The 18,086-nt window shown below is 36.0% G+C and overlaps 1 protein-coding gene across 2 annotated transcripts in view; it reads left to right on the top strand.

The window, feature by feature from the left end:
* Nucleotides 1–9,662, top strand: part of Nuf2 (NUF2, NDC80 kinetochore complex component) — a 33,224-nt gene extending 23,562 nt beyond the window's left edge. For both annotated transcript variants that reach the window (XM_023699810.1, XM_023699811.1), the window contains exons 11-14: nt 1,445–1,585; nt 2,515–2,690; nt 3,611–3,746; nt 8,246–9,662. In XM_023699810.1, coding sequence (XP_023555578.1) covers nt 1,445–1,585; nt 2,515–2,690; nt 3,611–3,746; nt 8,246–8,380 — 588 coding nt within the window. In that variant the 3' untranslated portion in view covers nt 8,381–9,662. The remainder of the gene's footprint in view (nt 1–1,444; nt 1,586–2,514; nt 2,691–3,610; nt 3,747–8,245) is intronic.
* The last annotated feature ends 8,424 nt before the right edge of the window (nt 9,663–18,086 follow it).

Raw genomic sequence — 18,086 nt, 5'->3', positions numbered from 1 at the left:
AACATTTGACAAATGAGCAGGTTATCCCATTAAATCATACATGAAGAAAATGTAAGGCAAAATAAGCAGCATATGTTAATTCTGTAAGGTGGGGGGAGGAAGACACTCAAGGTCGTGAGTTCCTGTGGGAGATAGCTTGAGAGAGATGGGCCAGAATTAAGTGTGGTAGACAATTTAGTGCTCTTTTTGAGGTAATGTTTTTAAACTATTAAGCATCTTTTTTCTAATTTACATCTGAGTTTGTTCTTCAGGTCATTCCTGGTAATTAAAATTATCACTTAAGAATTGACAAAAATTGCCATGCATAATGGCACACACCTGTAATCCCAGCTACTCAAGAAGCTGAGGCAAGATGCTTGCAAATTCCTGGGCAGATGGGGAAACTTAGTAATACTACGTTTCAAAATACAATGAAACAAAAGGGCTGGAGATGCAGCCCTTTGGTGACAGCTTGCTTTCCTATCATTGGTGAGGCTCTGGGTTCAATCTCTGATACTAGAACAAGAAGCAAAAAGGCAGCAGCAATGATGACAAATTCAATAGAACAGACAGTTTTGAGTATGAGGAGTAGATGGCTTATTTAAAACCAGTTCTGGTTCAACTAGCTATTCATCTGAAAGAGTTGGCTCTATAGCTTATACCATTTACTGAAATAATCCTTACGTCGATTGGTAATTTAAATTTAAGAATTTTGGAAGAATATTTATACAAATATTCTTGAACTGTGAAAGATTTTTTTTAAATTAACTTTGGAAACCCAAACTATAGAGCAAAGTATACCTTATAGAATGAATAGGATTTATAGTACATATGACAGGTAAAGGAGTTATATCTATTATATGCAAAGATTATTTAAAAATTAGTAAGAAAACAACAAAAGTGAGCAATAATCACATTAGGCCTTTCAGGGAAGAGAATCCAACTGGTTAACAAGGGAGGGCCAGGAGCTGGTTAGTGGGGACAAAGAAAGAATTCTTTGTGCTGTTACAGAATTGTAGTAAATATATGTTCATTTTGTAATTTTAGAAGAGGAATTAATCTTTGTAAAAGAATATTATAGTAATAGGTGTCATACAAATGAACAGGAAGATTATAAATGGATAATGTGAATGTCCAGGAGTGATCAGAAGTACTTTGGAGAATTAGAATGAACTCTTAATGGCATCATGAATATCCTTTAGAAGGTATTTCAGTGAAGAAGTTAGTAAAATTATGGCAGTTTTTTCTTTGTTCAAGGATATCTGGCAATTAAAAAGCATAATTACGTGTGAGTAGACACATGTCAGTAGTCGTCCTTTGTTACTGCCCTAGAAACTTAATTGTTCTCTGCTCTTAAGCTTTCAGTATTAAATGCAGAAATTATTTAAGAGCAAACAAACTGACATTATTGCCATTTTATAAAGGAAAGTATCAAACTGTGATCTCTGTTTTTTTTCTTTCAAAGCAAGAAGTGATGGAGAAGTATGAAATCTATAGAGACTCAGTTGACTGCCTGCCTTCCTGTCAGCAGGAGGTGCAATTATATCAAAAGAAAATCCAGGAACTTGCAGATAATAGAGAAAAATTAACCAGTATCTTAAAGGAGGTTTGTATTATATGGAATTTTTATGTCTTTATTATGTAATTACTTACTATAGTTCTTTGATTTGTTTTCAGTTTTTGTTACTATTTTCTTAAAGAAAAATAGGATTATTCTGCAGTATAATAGATGAACCAATGTATACTAAGGACTAAGACACTTTTCTTTTTAAACACAGTAATAGCAAAAGCAATTTTAGCCTTCAGATCCAATGAAGAATAACTAACATAGCATATTGTCATGCATATTTTGGAAAATGGTGAGGGCTATTAAAACTTGTTTTAACATTTGGAAATGATTTTATATAATCAGTAAGCATAAAATCCCAATCTAGTGTCCAATAGTGTACCTAAGATTTATGAAGAGATGAGAAGTCTATGCCAGAGTCTGCCTTAAGTAATGAGAATTTTTCAGGGTGCCAGTTTAAAAATGCTTTCTCAGTTTTTTATCATCTTTAACCCAGACCATCCTCAGTATCACAGTTCCATTTGCTAAACTTGTTTGAGAGAAGCAGGAATTTTCAGAAGGTGAGATTGCCAGAGTTATTCTCGCCCCAGTTCACAGTCTCCTTATCTGCCCCCAAAAGTCAGCAGAGTGAGATGTGCGTTTGTTCTAGGGTCTGCTCTCTTCTCTTTATTCTTGCTGTCTTAGTTCAGACTCTATCACTGTCAGCCTAGCCTCTTAGCTGATCATAGTATGTCCCACTGCACTAATCCCTGCTGACAGAATAACATGATAAAACTTGTTCATGTTTTTTCATTACCTCTGGTGTCTTTCTGTCATCTACTTTGAACAGTCTGGATTTTTCGCTGGACTTTCAGGGATTAAATAATAGTATCCCATTTCAAAACTGTATTTGATTATTGTCCAGACTTTCATTTTGTTTATGATTCTAAGTAGTTGTGTTGACTTAGAATACTTCTCATACAATGCAGAGCCTGAACTTGGAGGACCAAATTGAGAGTGATGAGTCGGAACTGAAGAAATTGAAGACTGAAGAAAATTCATTCAAAAGACTAATGATTGTGAAGAAGGAAAAACTTGCAACGACACAATTCAAAATAAATAAGAAGCATGAGGATGTCAAGCAGTACAAACGAACAGTAATTGAGTATGAACTCATTTCGAATTTACGTGTATACAAAGTAATTAGGAAAAGTTAATTTTTCACTCAGGTTTTCTAAAGTACTATTCTCTCAAGAAAACACTCAACTTGTAGGTGATGAAAACAGAGAAGTGATGAAACCTACCATTCTGTCTAGATACAAGGATATTTTACTTAAGATTTTTTTCCTTTTTTAGATACCATAATTCCAGTTTCTTTGCATAATTTTTCCAAAAGGTTCTAATGCTGCTGCTTATTTCAGTATAATTGAGAGATAGTGGTCCAGGGTTGCAGGAGAATCGATCAGTTGGTCTGTTTTAGTAGCATCTGTTTGGAGGAAGTGTTCGTTTTTTTTTTTCTTTTATAATTTAAGAATCAATAATTTGCTAACCATTAAGGTTATGTTTGTTTTATTTTTAGCCAATATGTTGTAGGAGATTTTGTGATAGAGTTCTACCTCAATGTTATAAGTAACGTTGTCAGAATATGTGCCCCTAGTGTGGCTAGGGTGTCATTCCTTCAGTCCTGAAGTGGGTATCAGAGATTGTCTTATTTCCCTCACATACCCTCATGCAGATGAAGAGAAAGCAAAGCTGAAAGGGCTTGTATTATGAAATCACATTGCAAAATAATTGTACTGATTCGTGTTCCCACCTACAGTATATAAGTGTTCAGAACTGAGGAAACATAGCTTAAAAGTCTCCATTTAAGGAAAATCTCTTTGGTAAAAGAGCTCACTGGATGCCATGTTTGTCATTATGGCACCAAACTTTGGGATTTTCATTAATTTTCTTTCATATCTTGACAAAAGTTTTAGATTTGCCAAATACACTGACATGTGAGTCACTTTGGAATCAAAATTAGAATTGTTTATCTTGTTTAGATACTTAGGAAGAATTTTGTTAGCTATTTCTGTTTTCTTTTAGGGATTGCAATAAAGTTCAAGAAAAAAGAGGTGCTGTCTTTGAGCGAGTAACAACAATTAATGAAGAAATTAAAAAAATTAAATTTGGAATTCAGCAGTTGAAAGATGTCACTGAAAGGGAGAAACTAAAGTCACAGGTGAGTATGTGTTTGTAAGAAATTAATTTCATTTAGTATCATGACATTAAAGGGTAAGTCCTGTCACCTTCCTTGTGAAGATTTTTTTGGGATATCTGGGTTAGAAATTGACTCCCACAAATCTTTGCTTTTATTTCCATTTACAATGCCTTTTCTGTTATCTTGTGTGGTTTGCATATTTAGCTCCTCTGTTCCTTTTTGTTACTTGCCTTCTTCCCCTGGCAGCATATAGCAGAATGTTATTCTTTGCAGTAAAAGTAGTTGTTCCATAAAGATTCTGAATTTATTAGGTAAATGGACTTGAATAGTGATTTTAAGTAATTCCTCTAAAATATAACTGCTTTTCTTTTCCCCTGATAAAAAGATCTCAGAATTATTTCATAGCACCAGAGTTAAATGAATTTGAGTTGTTAACTGAAAAAAGAAAAGGAAAAAAAGCTTAGACTAATCTCTTTGTTATGAGAGATTTAATATTTTTATTTTAATTCATGTTACTATATTTACTTTTTGCTTGCTTTCAGTATTTTCATTGTATTGCTTTCTAAATAATCTTGTTTAGTGAAAATAGACATCTTGCTCTCTACATCTTGCAAAATGCCAGTATAATATGAAACATAAAATGTTTACCTCTTTCTAGCCTTTTAGCTACCCATATCTCAATATGTCTGTTCCTAGTACATTGATTACATTTCCACTGTCCCTTCAACTTTTGAGGTTTGACTTCTATATTTCAAGGGTTTTCTGTTAGAACAATTGCCCAAACTACTTTGCCAGAAATCACTAAAAGTAGCCATTTACTACTGGGAAATATCTTGGCCTCTTTTCTCATTGTTCTTTATCTTGATTACATTAACACTTTGCTTCAAGACTTCTGAAACACCTTCGTGTCTGATAACTGTTTAAACACTGGCCTGTCACCTTCTTCCCTCATCCGTGTCAAGTCTGCAGAGATCCTTGCAGGATCCCCTTACCTGTCCTGGAGCACTCGCATCTGCCTGAGGCAGTAAATTGTGTTAGCACTTGCACCTGTAACTAGGAATGTACATAATGAATATTATCTCCAGACTATCTGAAAGGTAGGAAAGACAGGGATAGGGGAAAGGTTAGAAGAAAAAAGAAATTGAAAGAGAAAAGAAAAAAAGGATTATTATTTCCCTTATTCTTTTCACTATCCTGTCTTGTTTTTTTTCTGTTCTTGCTTTTCTTTCTGTATTCAAATTACTTTTCTTTTCCTGCTTCTGAACTGAATTATGTGGTTATTTCTGAATAAATGGGGATGGGGTATAGAAAGACTTCAGGAATTAGTTCGTCGTATTTGATTAAATCCACATTTTTTTTGTACGTGGCCTATTTACAGTTATTGAACCCACTATTAACGCACAGTAACCAGTTACCCTATCTTGACCCAGGCCTGTCTTACAGAGCTGTTAGCTCGCTCGCTTGCTTGCTCTTGCGCGTTCTCGTTCTCTCTCTCTCTCTCTCTCTCTCTCTCTCTCTCTCTCTCTCTTGTGTGAGAGTGTGAGAGAGACAGAGAGAGACCGTAACATTAAAATTTCTTAGCAATCCGGTGTTAACCTTAGCATGTCATGTCAAACCATACCTAGAATGATGCCTTTATAGGTAGTATCCTCTCCAGAAATATTTGTAAAATTAAGAGCTCATATACCACACTGTTTCTTAAAACTGGCTGTGTGTTAGAATTCAGTGAAGAAGTTTTAAGTGTCTAATTTTACAACCAAATATATTAAATTACAGCCTGCAGCAAGGGGGCCCATGGATCTTATTTCTAGTATGGTGCTGTGCTGCAGTGGTATAAAGCTCTTAACTACCCAAACTGTTCTAAGACAGCATTAGTTGTTAAAAGGTTAGTTCTCATTTTATATTTCAAATGTTCAATTTCTGTACTTCCGTGAACCCAGATCTTCTCTCTGGAACAAATCTTTACTCTCTTTTACTTAACAGCCCTGCGTACATTTGAAGATAATGATCATGGGTCTATTCAGTCTTATCTTATTTGGGTTAATTAGCTTGAGTTTTCCAGCCATCCTTTATATAGCTTAATTTTCAGATTCATTACTATCCTGTTTCCTATCTTTGTTTCCTTTCTTTCATTATACCTTTTAAAATATTGAATCTAGTATTAAACACAATCTTCCAAAATAATGGTGTGAGTAGCTCAGAATCATAATGCTTTCATTACTGAAGCATAATGTAGGGTTGGATTTTAGCAGCAGCATCTTACCTGTGCCCCTTGTTGAGTTTCTGATCTGTTCAAACAGCCCTGTCATTTTCACGTCTCTTCTGACCTGGTGATCTAGGTGTACTTTAGGGCAGAAAGCATAATTAAATCTTCCATTATATTTATCCTACTATTTATGGTGCTATCTGTAGAAAGTACTCAATAATATTTATTGATCAATTCATATATACCAGTGAGATAAGTTTCTCTGATCTGCAAACTGAAATCATAGTAACACTGTCCAGTTGAACTTCCTGAAATAATGAGAATGTTTTTTGTACTGTTTTACTGTAGTTGGTAGGCACGTGTAGGTCCTTGAACCCTTGACCTGTGTGAAGAACTATATTTTGAATTTTATTTAAATTTAAATAACTACATACAACTAATTATAACCATATTAAACAGCACATAACTAGATTGTGTGTGGGTGTGTGTGTGTGTGTGTGTGTGTGTGTAAGAGAGAGAGAGAGAGAGAGAGAAAGCGAGCGAGTGAGCGAGCGAGCTGGAATCCCAGATCTTGTTCATGCTGGGAAAATGCTGTACCAGTGATTTATACCCAAACCCTGGCCTTTTGTTTTTAAAATATTTAACCTGAGTGCAATTATAGCAATAAGACTTCATGAGAATTAGTGTAAGTAGTATTATACAAGTTCTACACGGATATAGAATTTAATCAGAAACTGTAGCATTCGTGAGGGCTTTGACCTCTGACCACTAAACATTTGGCTTAGGATTTCATGCTTGTTTGCTTCTGTGGATGTGTCACAGGAATCTGGCTTTCCGGTTCCCTTCGTTTTTTGCACTTCTGTCTGTATGATTGGCTCCTCCATGAGAGGATATTTGTTCTCAAAAGAAAAGTTCCATGGGGTGTATTGAAATGATTAGTTCATATATTTACACATTGTATGTCTTTATTTAGCCACACTTAGTTTTGATAGTTTCTTGCAGGTAGTATCTTTCTACCAAATTTATTCATCTTTCTTTTGAGTATGAATAAACATACACCCCAATAAAACTGGAAACTTAAATTGATCTATAGCTGCTGAATGTGCTGATTTTTTTCATAGTGGCATTCACACAAGCTAGCAACTAATTCACCTTATTTTTCCTACAAGAGTTAAGAAATAAAGCTTTCAAAATTTTGTGATTTATTTTCCAAGTGGTTCATTTTCTATCATAGATGTAGTAATTTGGTGCTTGCTTAGGTCTTAGAAATGTAAACACACTCTTCTATCTCTGAATTAGGATTTAATAACTACATTTGGATTTCTGGAGAGTGTTTAAGACGTACATATGCATACATATATAGTTATGTATATATGCTTAATTCTGCAGTTGTAAGTAATAGCTCTCAAACTAGCAGAGGTGCTAGAAATGGGGTTCCTTTTTGGAACACTGAATTCATACTAACTTGAATTATCTATGTAATGTACTCAACACTAGAGTTTACATAAATCGTAGCAAAACTACAGGTTTAAGACAAATAGGAGATTTGCTTGAAATTGAGAACAGTGTGCACTATACTGCTTTTCACACCCCACTGGCAAAAGGTCACTGTTTTATTTCAGTGGTGAATATATTCTGTAACTTTCTTAAATGCCACTGTTTATTGTATCATGGTTTGAGAATTGTTTTGTCTAAGGTAAATGAATAATAAAAGGATATCACATTCGCTAAACAAAATATACACAGTAATTTATTTCTTATTTTATTCAGTCTAGAATTTGCTATGTGCATTTAAGAAGTTCTTAGCATATCCATACAGGTTTATATGAAAATGGGTTAATGCTTATAGTAGAACTACCTGATCAGCTTATTAAAGTAATTCTAAAAATACTGATATTTTTTTTTTAGTCCTATAGACTACTTAGCAAATGTGTTTATATATCTTTTAAATGATGACTAGGATCAATTGCAGAGGTCGCCACAGTAAACCAGGTATTTTCTTTGTTTACAATGGAAATATCCATAGTAAAATTTCTTCCTGATTATTACAAGTGTTTGTTCTTAATTTCTTGAAATCTTCACCATTGTCACTTTTCTGCTTTTTTTTCTCTTAAGAAGTAGGCTTTTTGATGTATTCATACTTCTTATGAATAATTTTTAATAAAAATAAGCATATGTGCAGGTATAGCTGCATGAATTTGAGCTTTAAAATACTGTTAATAAAATTGACTGAAACTATTGGAATTCTTGTAATTCATTTCTAAACTAGGCTGTCACATGGAATAATTCTTATTCTGTTTCATTTTCCAATTAGGAAATATTTCTAAGCTTGAAAACTGCTGTGGAGAAATACCATGAAGGCATTGAAAAGACAGTGGAGGAATGTTATGCTCGGATAGACGAGAAGGCTGCTGAACTAAAGAAGCGAATGTTCAGAATGTCAGCCTGATCAACACAGTTACATGTCACCTCATAAACAGCTTGCCATTCTCTTAATTTTTGTTTGGGAAGGGAATAGTTAATGTTCATTCAGTCTGTTGTCATAGACTGTCTTATAAGTGGTCATGTTATAAGTTGTGCATTCAATGTAAATTTTTAAAAAAATTTAAAGCTGAAATATTAATACAGCTATTCGTTATATGTGCTATTTAGAGTAAAACAAAACCAGTTACTTTTACATTAATTTTTTTCTGTTATTATCATGGTTATTTTACTTTATTGGCATACCGGACTTTGGCAATATTGAGCCTTGGCTGTGCCCTAAGTTTTGTAGTTGGACTCTCATTTGATGCTCATTAACAACTCCAGGTAGATATTCTAGTATGTGTACTGCCGAAGCAAGCACAAGGTAGATGTCCTTATTACTCCTTTATAAAATAATTATGAAGCTCCCCAAAGATTAAATAACTAGGCCAAACTCTGACCTGTACTCTGCAGTATACTGAAACACGCAAGTTTCCATTATATCATGCTTTATAGAGTAATTAGTTGAGAGTAAGTTCGAGTGTGGTAGTCAATTTCTTCATTGATGCCACTGACCTTTTTATGAGGGAAATGAGGTAAAACATGTAAAGTTGTTCATACCATGCCTGACACATGGTGGGAACTCCGTATCTATTTTTGGTACTTAGTATCGTGAGAGTAAGAAACTGTTGTTGAAGGTTCCCAGAAGAGGAAAGGACCCAGGATGAGAGGAGTGGCAAAGTGAGCAGTCAGGGAGGACCCTATAGGAATGCAGACTTGAGCTTACTTCTTTGACCCTTCCTTGCTTCTCTTTAGTCCCAAATGTCAATCTAGAAAAATTTGCCTGTGAGATTGCATAACAAGCACAGCACAACTGAATCTCATGTCTACGACACTTTACCTCCCTGGACCTATCCATCATTAGTCACTGCTTTCTTTCACAGCCACATTTCTGAAAACCTATTCTGTTCTTATGAATCTGTCACATGGCACTATGGCTTTGATCCATGGCTACATGTGCATTTTTGTCTTCCTTAAATTCTACTTGTCTGTCCAGTGTTTCTTTTCCCCTTTGCTTGAGAAACATCACTCTTGGTTGTCTCAGTATGTGTTCCTCTAAATTTATTAACCTAGAGAACATTGTTCTGTTACCCCTTAAATGTTTGTTTGCTAGGCTGCTTCACTTGGTGCTCATCCCAGCCTCCTTTTGGAAAACCTATTGATACCAGTTGATTGAGTTGGGAATTAAGTATCCATATAGCTATTATTAAACTTATGTACATTTTATTACATTTATGTTTCTTTTGAATTTAAGACTTGCATAGCCAATATCCAGTAGGTATTTTTAACCTTTTAACATTTTGATGAAGCCTAATGAACTCTGTCAGAATAATGTTTTGCATGCATGAAATAAAATACAGGATCATAAGAGAAAATAGTTGAAGTCATATGCCATGATCAAATACTGAAGAACATTGTGGTGAATTAGTATCAGTGAGTGCACTTTTGCTCATGATGGAAAAGGCACTCATCCACCCTCACGCCATTCACGCCTTAAACCCTTGTATCCATTTGGATTTGGTTATCAAAAATTGCAGATGAATGTGCCCAAATATCTCTTTTATGTTTCTTTTACTTGTGTTTTATTAGATCGTCATCATTTCTCACCTCATGATGCTAGTAGTATTCTTACTGGGTTTTTAGTCTTCAACACACTTCTACATAGGCATGAGAGTATAGTAGTTTAACTTGAAAATTAAACTATGCTCATGGTCTATGCAAAGTCTTTTGGCTTTCCAACTGTCCTCCAGGAACCATGGAATATTTTAAATTTCCAGTGGAAACAAATTGATAAAACACCTTTGCAAACAACTAGTTCAACTTGGTTCACTCTTGTACTGTCCTATATCTCTTCAGTGACATCTGTGAAGCTGGGTGTTTGGTGTTTTTCTATGATAAACAGTGTCTGAAAAATCACAGAACAGGAAACAAAGATTGCAACATTTAACCAGATTCTAAGGGTTGAAAAATCATGTAGTTTGCCCAACAGACGTAGATATCCAATTAGTAATGAGTGAAGAGTAAAATGAAAGATATTTCAGTTTCTGTTGTTTTATTATGCAGTTCTGGAGATGGGACCCTAAGCCTTTGCACTTCAAGCTGTACCCCCAGTCACCCTTATCCTTGTTTTAATTTTGAAACAGTCCCACTAACTTGCCCAGGCCAGTCTCAAACTTACCATCCTACCTCAAGCTCCCAGAATCCAAGTGTTAGGTATGACCCTGTCAAGCTATATTATTTTTCTTATACGTACATTAAGACATAAATGCCTATTGAGGCATTTGAACTTAACTGAATAGAATTGCTAAGAGGATAAAGTAAGCATGCATGAATTTCATGACTTCACAATCTAAACTCCTGCCTTTTATCTTAATGATTTCTCAGGAAATGCTGGATGACTTTTAGTTTCCTCGCCACTTCACCCTTTGTGGTGTGTATGATTTTTTTCCATTTAGGTTACAGTGTCTTCTTTTTTCAACTACAAAATACCCATTGTTCAAGACTCCATCTAAACTCAGTTGTAATACTTCTTGTAACTGTCATTATTTTCTCTTTTAATTATTTTCCTTATTTAATCATTGTATTGTTTATAAATGTCTTTCACCTGTGTAACACTTTGCATTTCTTGATGCTAGAGCCTGCCTGTTTTACTATTTTTAGTATAGAATAGTATCCTATATCTGCTAGGTACCTAAATGTTTGCCTAAGGAGCAGCCATAGTTCTTTTCCATGGCTAATGCAGCCATTGAAATCAGGCTTATCTTTCATTAATTGTTTATTGTTATCATGCTGGAAATTGTCCACAGGGCTTGCACATGCTAGGCAAGTGTTCTGTTAGTGCACTGCAACCCCAGCTCCAAGGGTCAGGTTTATCTTAACCTAGCAGGAAACACTTTTATGTGTCTTTTTCTCACCAAATATCAGTATAACATTCTTGTAGCTTTTATACTATTTTTGCCCCTAGTAACAAGAAAAATAGAAAATGCTGTTGATTAAGTCCTTTATGTTGCAAGTTTTGAAATACAAAATTTAGAGGTTTCTTTCTCTAAGAATCCTTTAAAAAATGACTATTTGGGCCAAGTAACTTAAAGTTTCTTAACATAGGGAAATTAATAGCTACATTAGAAGAAGCACATGGCCTCAGGAGTATGGCATGTGTCAAGTCGTGATTGTGAAGACTTTAGTTATCTTTTATGAGTTCAGCTACTTAGCTATATGTAGAGCAAATATTTAATTTCAAGTTCAACTGACATATTTCAAAAAGCTAATCCATTTTGTGACAAAGAAAGGGAAATTGAAATATGCACCTCTCATGCTAAAGTTAATACATCTGATTTTAGTTTAACGGGATGTTTCCTATTTTTAGTAAGACCAGAAAAGTTTTATATGAAATTCTATTTCAAATTCAGGCCCTGCCACCTATTTCAATTAAATCTGCACTCTCCCTGTGATTGAAATATGCTTCTCATCTTTCTATCCATATTGCCACCAGGGGGCATAACACGAACTTGCATAACTGATGCTAAAATAGCTATGGGTGTTAAGGTTTCAAATGTGGAAGCTAAAAATTTTAAAGTGATAGTAACAATTCAGAGAAATCTCAGAAATGAAAGAATTTAAAAATAGTCTGTTTAGGATTGATATCTATTCCAGCTATTATCTTAAATTATTTTTAATTACTTGTACTATTTGCTCTACATAATGATCGGCACATGTGCATAACATCCCAATTCTTTTAACTTTTCCTTCTCCTGTCATTCCCTCTCCCCTCCATCTTTTGGTCCCCTTCCCATTTGCTGATGATCTGCCTGATTCCTATTGCCTAGCTTTTATTTTGTTCTTTAAATTATTTACACTTTGGGTTTCTCATATAAAAGAAACCATGTGATATTTAAGCCTGTGTCTGATTTACGTCACTTAACATTGTCTCAAAGTGCGCCTATTATACTATAAATGACTCACAAGATAACTTCAAGGTTCTAATTTTTTTTTTTTTTTTTAATGTATTTGGTATAGGGTCTCACTGTGCAGCTTGGACTTGTAGTGATCCTCTTGTCTCAGCCTCGCCAGCATTGAGATTATAGGCGTGCACCACCATGCCCTGTTTTGGTGTAGGTTTAGCACGCCCAGAGACCAGGCTGGGGCGACATGGCATGTGGTGCAGGGGATCTCAAGGTTCTAATTCTGACCCTTTTCAAATTTATCAAAGCCATTCCCTTGGTAATTGGTTCAGGATTTCTAACCCAGATTAAAATTGAATTTTCCTGAGAGAAGAATTTGAGATACCATGCAATGAGTCACCTAGGAAGTGAATCTAAAAAACCACCTGGCACTGCCATCGCCATGATATATTTTTTTCTGATAACACTGCAAATAAATCCACCTCTTCAAATCCATTATTAACTCCCATCACATAGATTTCCCTGAAATACTTGACCATCTTTTCATACTGCTACACAAATCTGATATTCATTTTAGGATAAGATCCATTTGACAATATGATGTAGTACATTTGTTCTAAAACTAGTGTGTAAAATTTACCTGGTGTACTTGAACATGGCACAGCCCCCCAGAGATAAGATTTGGTAGGTTGCTGGGGTTCTATATTTGAAGTATCCATACTTCTTAGTAATTCTAATTGCAATAATCCTTGGAGATCACTAAGAAGAAGCTTCTTTGATTAAAAGTATGAACTACCAAGAGTCCTCATCCTTTCTGTAAGTTGGAAATAATATCTCAACCATATAAGGATGGAGGTTAATTTTGGAACCAATTAGAATGGTTTCCATCATATGGATAATAATTAAATGACAGGGAGCTCTGCTATAGATGAAACTTACAGTGTTGCACTGGGGACTAATTTGGATATGCTTTATATTTTCTGCACTTTATCACAAACTAACACATAATGATGAATGGATATTGCTGAATTAAAGAACCTAACCCTCATGACCCAAATGAGCATAAGATCTTAATTCCAAAAGTTTGGAAAGAAAAAAAAAAACAGCTTTGTATTTATAGTACAAAGAATAAAGACGGTTTTATCCTGCCAAGGAACACTAAGAGCAGGTATGTGCATAAGAAAGGTGCAAATCTTCCTTGGCTCCACAGGGTGTCACTGCTGGCTCCTCTTTCCTGGTTTAGCATCGGTGTACAGATTGCAAGAAGTTAAGAGGCAGGATTTTCAAACGTTAGCACTCACCAGAACTACTTGGAGGATTAAATCAGATTACTGGTTAGAGTTTCTAATTTAACTGTCAGGTTCCTAGAGTTTGTGCTCCAATCAAGTTTCTAGGGAAAGCCAATGTTCCTGGTTCAGGGGGTCACATTTGGGGAACCCATGTTAGAGAAACATATTGACAACTAGGGTTGGGTTTTTCAAGTCTATCGCAATGCTTCCCAAAGTTTGATATGCTTATAAGTTAAAAGAAAGTATGATTTAGTAGGTCTGAGTGGGGCCTGGGAACCTGCATTTCTGAACACTCCTAGGTAATACTGATGCTGTTAGACAACAACCCACACTGAGTAGCGAATGGTCCATAAGTGTTCTAACCTCTCATCCTTGGTTCTCCCTTCACATCACCAAATTCTTTGCCTTGCAAGATTGAGATGCTAATGTAGGTTTGGTACAGCATCCAGGATATATGAAGTGGTACCAATTATGGTGGTGAGGTATTTAGCAGTGTAAGTGAGGTTTAAGGAAAGAAGAAAAGAACATGAGGTTTGGAGGGACACACCTTTGCACGCTGTGGGAGGCCATTAACTGGTATCCATTTTATAATAGTGTCAGCGGTTTTCTTAAGTTTCTATTCCCCTGCTGAGTTAAGTTTATGGTCCTCACCTTGCCCATACCCCGTGAATCCCGTGCTATGCCCCAGGGGTTGCACCTTCCCCCATTGCCTAGATACCTGCTGACCCCTAGAGCCGAGACTTCCTCATTCCTACACTACCTATATATACCCAGCCCCTCCCCTGAATAAAGGAGACTTGATCAGAATCCTGTCTTGTCCCCATTCTTCGTGTCTTCTGTCCTTTGTCCCCTCTTCAATTTCCTGCTCCTCCCCCAGGTGACCTTTGTTGACTGACCCGCTGGTTCGGGACAGCACTCCATACATGCAAACTATGAGCTTTGCTAACTGGGCACAGTACAAAATGGCACAGAGCCTTGGGTTCCTCACTTTCAAGTTGAGGCATTTAGTAGCCTTTATTTCACAAGATTGAAAAGATTAGGCCACTTAATAAATATAAAGCACCTAGCATTCTAAGTAGCTATTATCACTATCAAAATTTAAGAAACGGTGACACAAATGTCTATATCAGGCATAACATACGCTTATACAGCATGGAAGAAATAAAATCTACCCAGAATACAATACTCATGATTGTGATCCAAACTACAATGTTCATTTATTGGTTTAAGAAGTATCACTAGGCAAAGTAAAAAGGACTCTGAAAATACTGAGATGCTTGAAGTTATGCTGGATTTGTAGAAAAGTAATTACAGAAATATTTTCAAAAGTCCTTAGAAACTCAGTTGCATTTCATCAGAAAGGCAATTTGTTCTTATATAAACAGAGCAAATTTATTTATTTGTTATGGAGTCTCGGGATTGAACCTGGGTCCTTGCACTTGCTGGGCAGGTGCTTAGACCACCAAGCTATCTTCCCAGCCCCTAAAACGGCAAATTTTAAACCAGTTCTTTTTCAAGCCAGAGCCCCTAATTTAATTTGGAGCTATTGAACTCAGTATATAACAGAAACGATATTTGGTGAACAAATGAACGGAGAAATGTTTCCACATTCAAAGATCTGATTGGCCGTCCACATTAGTTTTTCTTATTTTTCATAGAAAGGTTCCTTTATTTCCATTATTGTTACCACTGAATATTCCATATTTTTGGAAACTCTTCAGTTTGGAGAAAACTGGGATAGTTGTTCTCTATTGACATTTACTGTGTAAAATGTTTGTTTTTACCCATCTCTTCTTACAGCTGAGCTTTTTATTTCAGAGAATGTAGGCTCCCTCTTAGTAACTCGATGGAATTTACTAAGAGTCCAGAAGACAAGGGAAAAACAATATATAATTCCTGCTCTGGAAAAGTATCTGTAGACACTATCAACTTTCAAGGACGCTCTTCATCTAGGTATTATTAGTCTTCCTTGCCACCCAGATTCCTGTATTCATTATCCATTGTGTAATTGTTCTAATTTTTACCATCTTAAAACTATGTATTTATTATTTTACACCATTTCTGAGGGTCAAGTCATCAAGGAACAGTTCAGCTGGGTGCTCCTGATTTAGGAACTTTCATGAGATTACAGTCAGTCCGGTTGACAGGGCTGCAGGTACCTGAAAGCTTGGTTAGGACTATTGGAGATGTTTCCAGGACAGTTCAATCAAATGACTTCTGGCAATAGCACTCAGTTCCCACTAACTGTACCAGGAAGTCTCAGTTCTTCACCACACCGGCTTTATTGAGAAGCTTGATATGACATCTGACTTCTCCCAAAGAATTAGGGGAGATAGAGATAGATAGATAGATAGATAGATAGATAGATAGATAGATAGATAGATAGATAGATAGATAGTGCTACTACTGTTTGTGTCTAGTTGTCCCCCCACAGCCTCATGCAGTCATGGGGCAGGGACTTCTTGAGTTTGAGATTAATTCATGATCAAGGCTAGAATTATGGGTCTTAGTTCTGCTAAAATTATGGAGGAGAGTACTACACCCAGCCTAAGGCAGATAACCTGAATGCAACTTAAGAGAGACACAGAGACAGACTTGCTCTCAGCAGCCATTGTTGCTGTTACTCCTCCATTTTGCTCTTGTTCTTCGCTGCCACCATGGACCGCTGCCCTCTGCCATGTGCCAATCTGCCTTGGAGCCAGCCAACTGTGAACTGAAAACTCCATTAACTGTGAACTACACAAACCTTTCTTTCCCTAATTTTTAGTGTAGGGTATTTGTCCCAACAAGAGAAGAGTGACAGACAAACAGATAAATGGACAACACAATATCTTTATAACCTAACCTTCGCAGTAATATATCAACACTTCTACAATGCTTTATTCATCACATAGACAAATGTAGGAGGGGACCGTACAAAGATACAGAAACTGTATCAGTCCATTTTCCATTGCCATAACAAAACATCTGAAGCTTGATACCATATAAATAAGTTCATTTAAGCTACAACTGTTGCTGCATAGGTCCTGCTTTACCTTGGTCTTAACCATCCAGCAGAAAAGTATGAAGACGAAATTATAAGAAATAAAGCCATGCTGTTAAGTTGAGCTGTGGGGGACTCAGGTCAATAATTTCTGACATTGCCAGTTAAACAGAAGACCCAATGCTATTATGGGCTACTGGACTCTTTTAGAATATTTTGCTGAGTTTACACACCTGTAATATTCAATAACGGAACTTAGAAAAAATGGGGTATACAGATGAATGTCCATTTTGTATCTGTGTATTCAAAGTGGTTGGGATAGATATATAGTTACATTCTGTTAATGAATAGAATGATTTGTTCTAATGGAGTTTGTAAATAGGATCACAAGTCCGCATCTTGTACAGCAATTAACCACTAAGAAGAATATATGCAGTGTATTATTTGTTGAAAAAATAAATAAATAAATAAATAAATAAGTTCATTTAGCTCACAGTTCTAGGGATTCAGGAGCATGGCCCCAGGATTTGCTTGACTGAGTGAAAGCCTCCTGGTGGGTGGCATCCCAGTGGTGGGAGCACATATAGAAACTACATGAAGAGACATGAAGTGAGTGAATGAGGAAGGACCAGCCTTACTCTTGTGTTATAACTCTCACAGGAACTAATTAGAGTCCCATAAGAATTATAAAGTGATTCTCTCAGTGACCTATTTATCTTCTGCTGGGCCTTTCCTCTAAAGGTTCCACACTTTCAGCATTGCCACCCTGGTGTCTAAGCTTCCAGCCCACAGTCCTTTGGGGGGCTCAATCAAACTCTAACCCATAGCACAGAGAGGCAAGGTTTTTTGAGCCATGCATGGGACTGGTCACCGCACTTCCAATCCTGTATGAGAGGTTTAGATTTCCACATCTTCATCACCAGTATGAAGGAAGTGTTTAAGTGGAAATTAGGTTATTGTTCTGTTGATTGGTCTGCTCATATTGTGATGAGACACTAGTGTGTGTGTGTATTTTTTTTTTCTTGTTTGGAACGTAATACATGTCTAATGTGATCACAGCATGACTTAGTAGATGAGGAGTCATTATCTCCTGTGAAACAGATGGGAAACTTTGGCTTGGAGAGGTTCTTCATGGCAACCAGTTGATTCACTTGCCTAGAAACCTAAAACGACTGCCAATGTCCTCATTAGTTCAAGTCTAATCTACTTCACTGGGATTCAAACCTTCTTTAAACTGGACTATATAATCTTGAATCAGATTTCTCATTGATTCCTACATACACTAGGACAATAGTCTGAGTTGCTTCCAAATAATGTCTTACTTTCAACTTTCAACAAAAGTAAGCTGACATTTAGAAGCCATATTTGTAGAACTTACAGTCCCACAGCCTGAATGTTATAACCCAGGTGCAATTCCAGAGACTTAAATATGAAAACTTTGAAAAGCCCAGGTTGGCT

The sequence above is a fragment of the Octodon degus genome, unplaced genomic scaffold (genome assembly GCF_000260255.1).
Source record: "Octodon degus isolate 3935 unplaced genomic scaffold, OctDeg1.0 scaffold00116, whole genome shotgun sequence".
NCBI lineage: Eukaryota > Metazoa > Chordata > Mammalia > Rodentia > Octodontidae > Octodon > Octodon degus.
The sequence above is the reverse complement of the archived record's forward strand: the minus strand, read 5'-3'. Positions and strand labels throughout refer to the sequence as shown.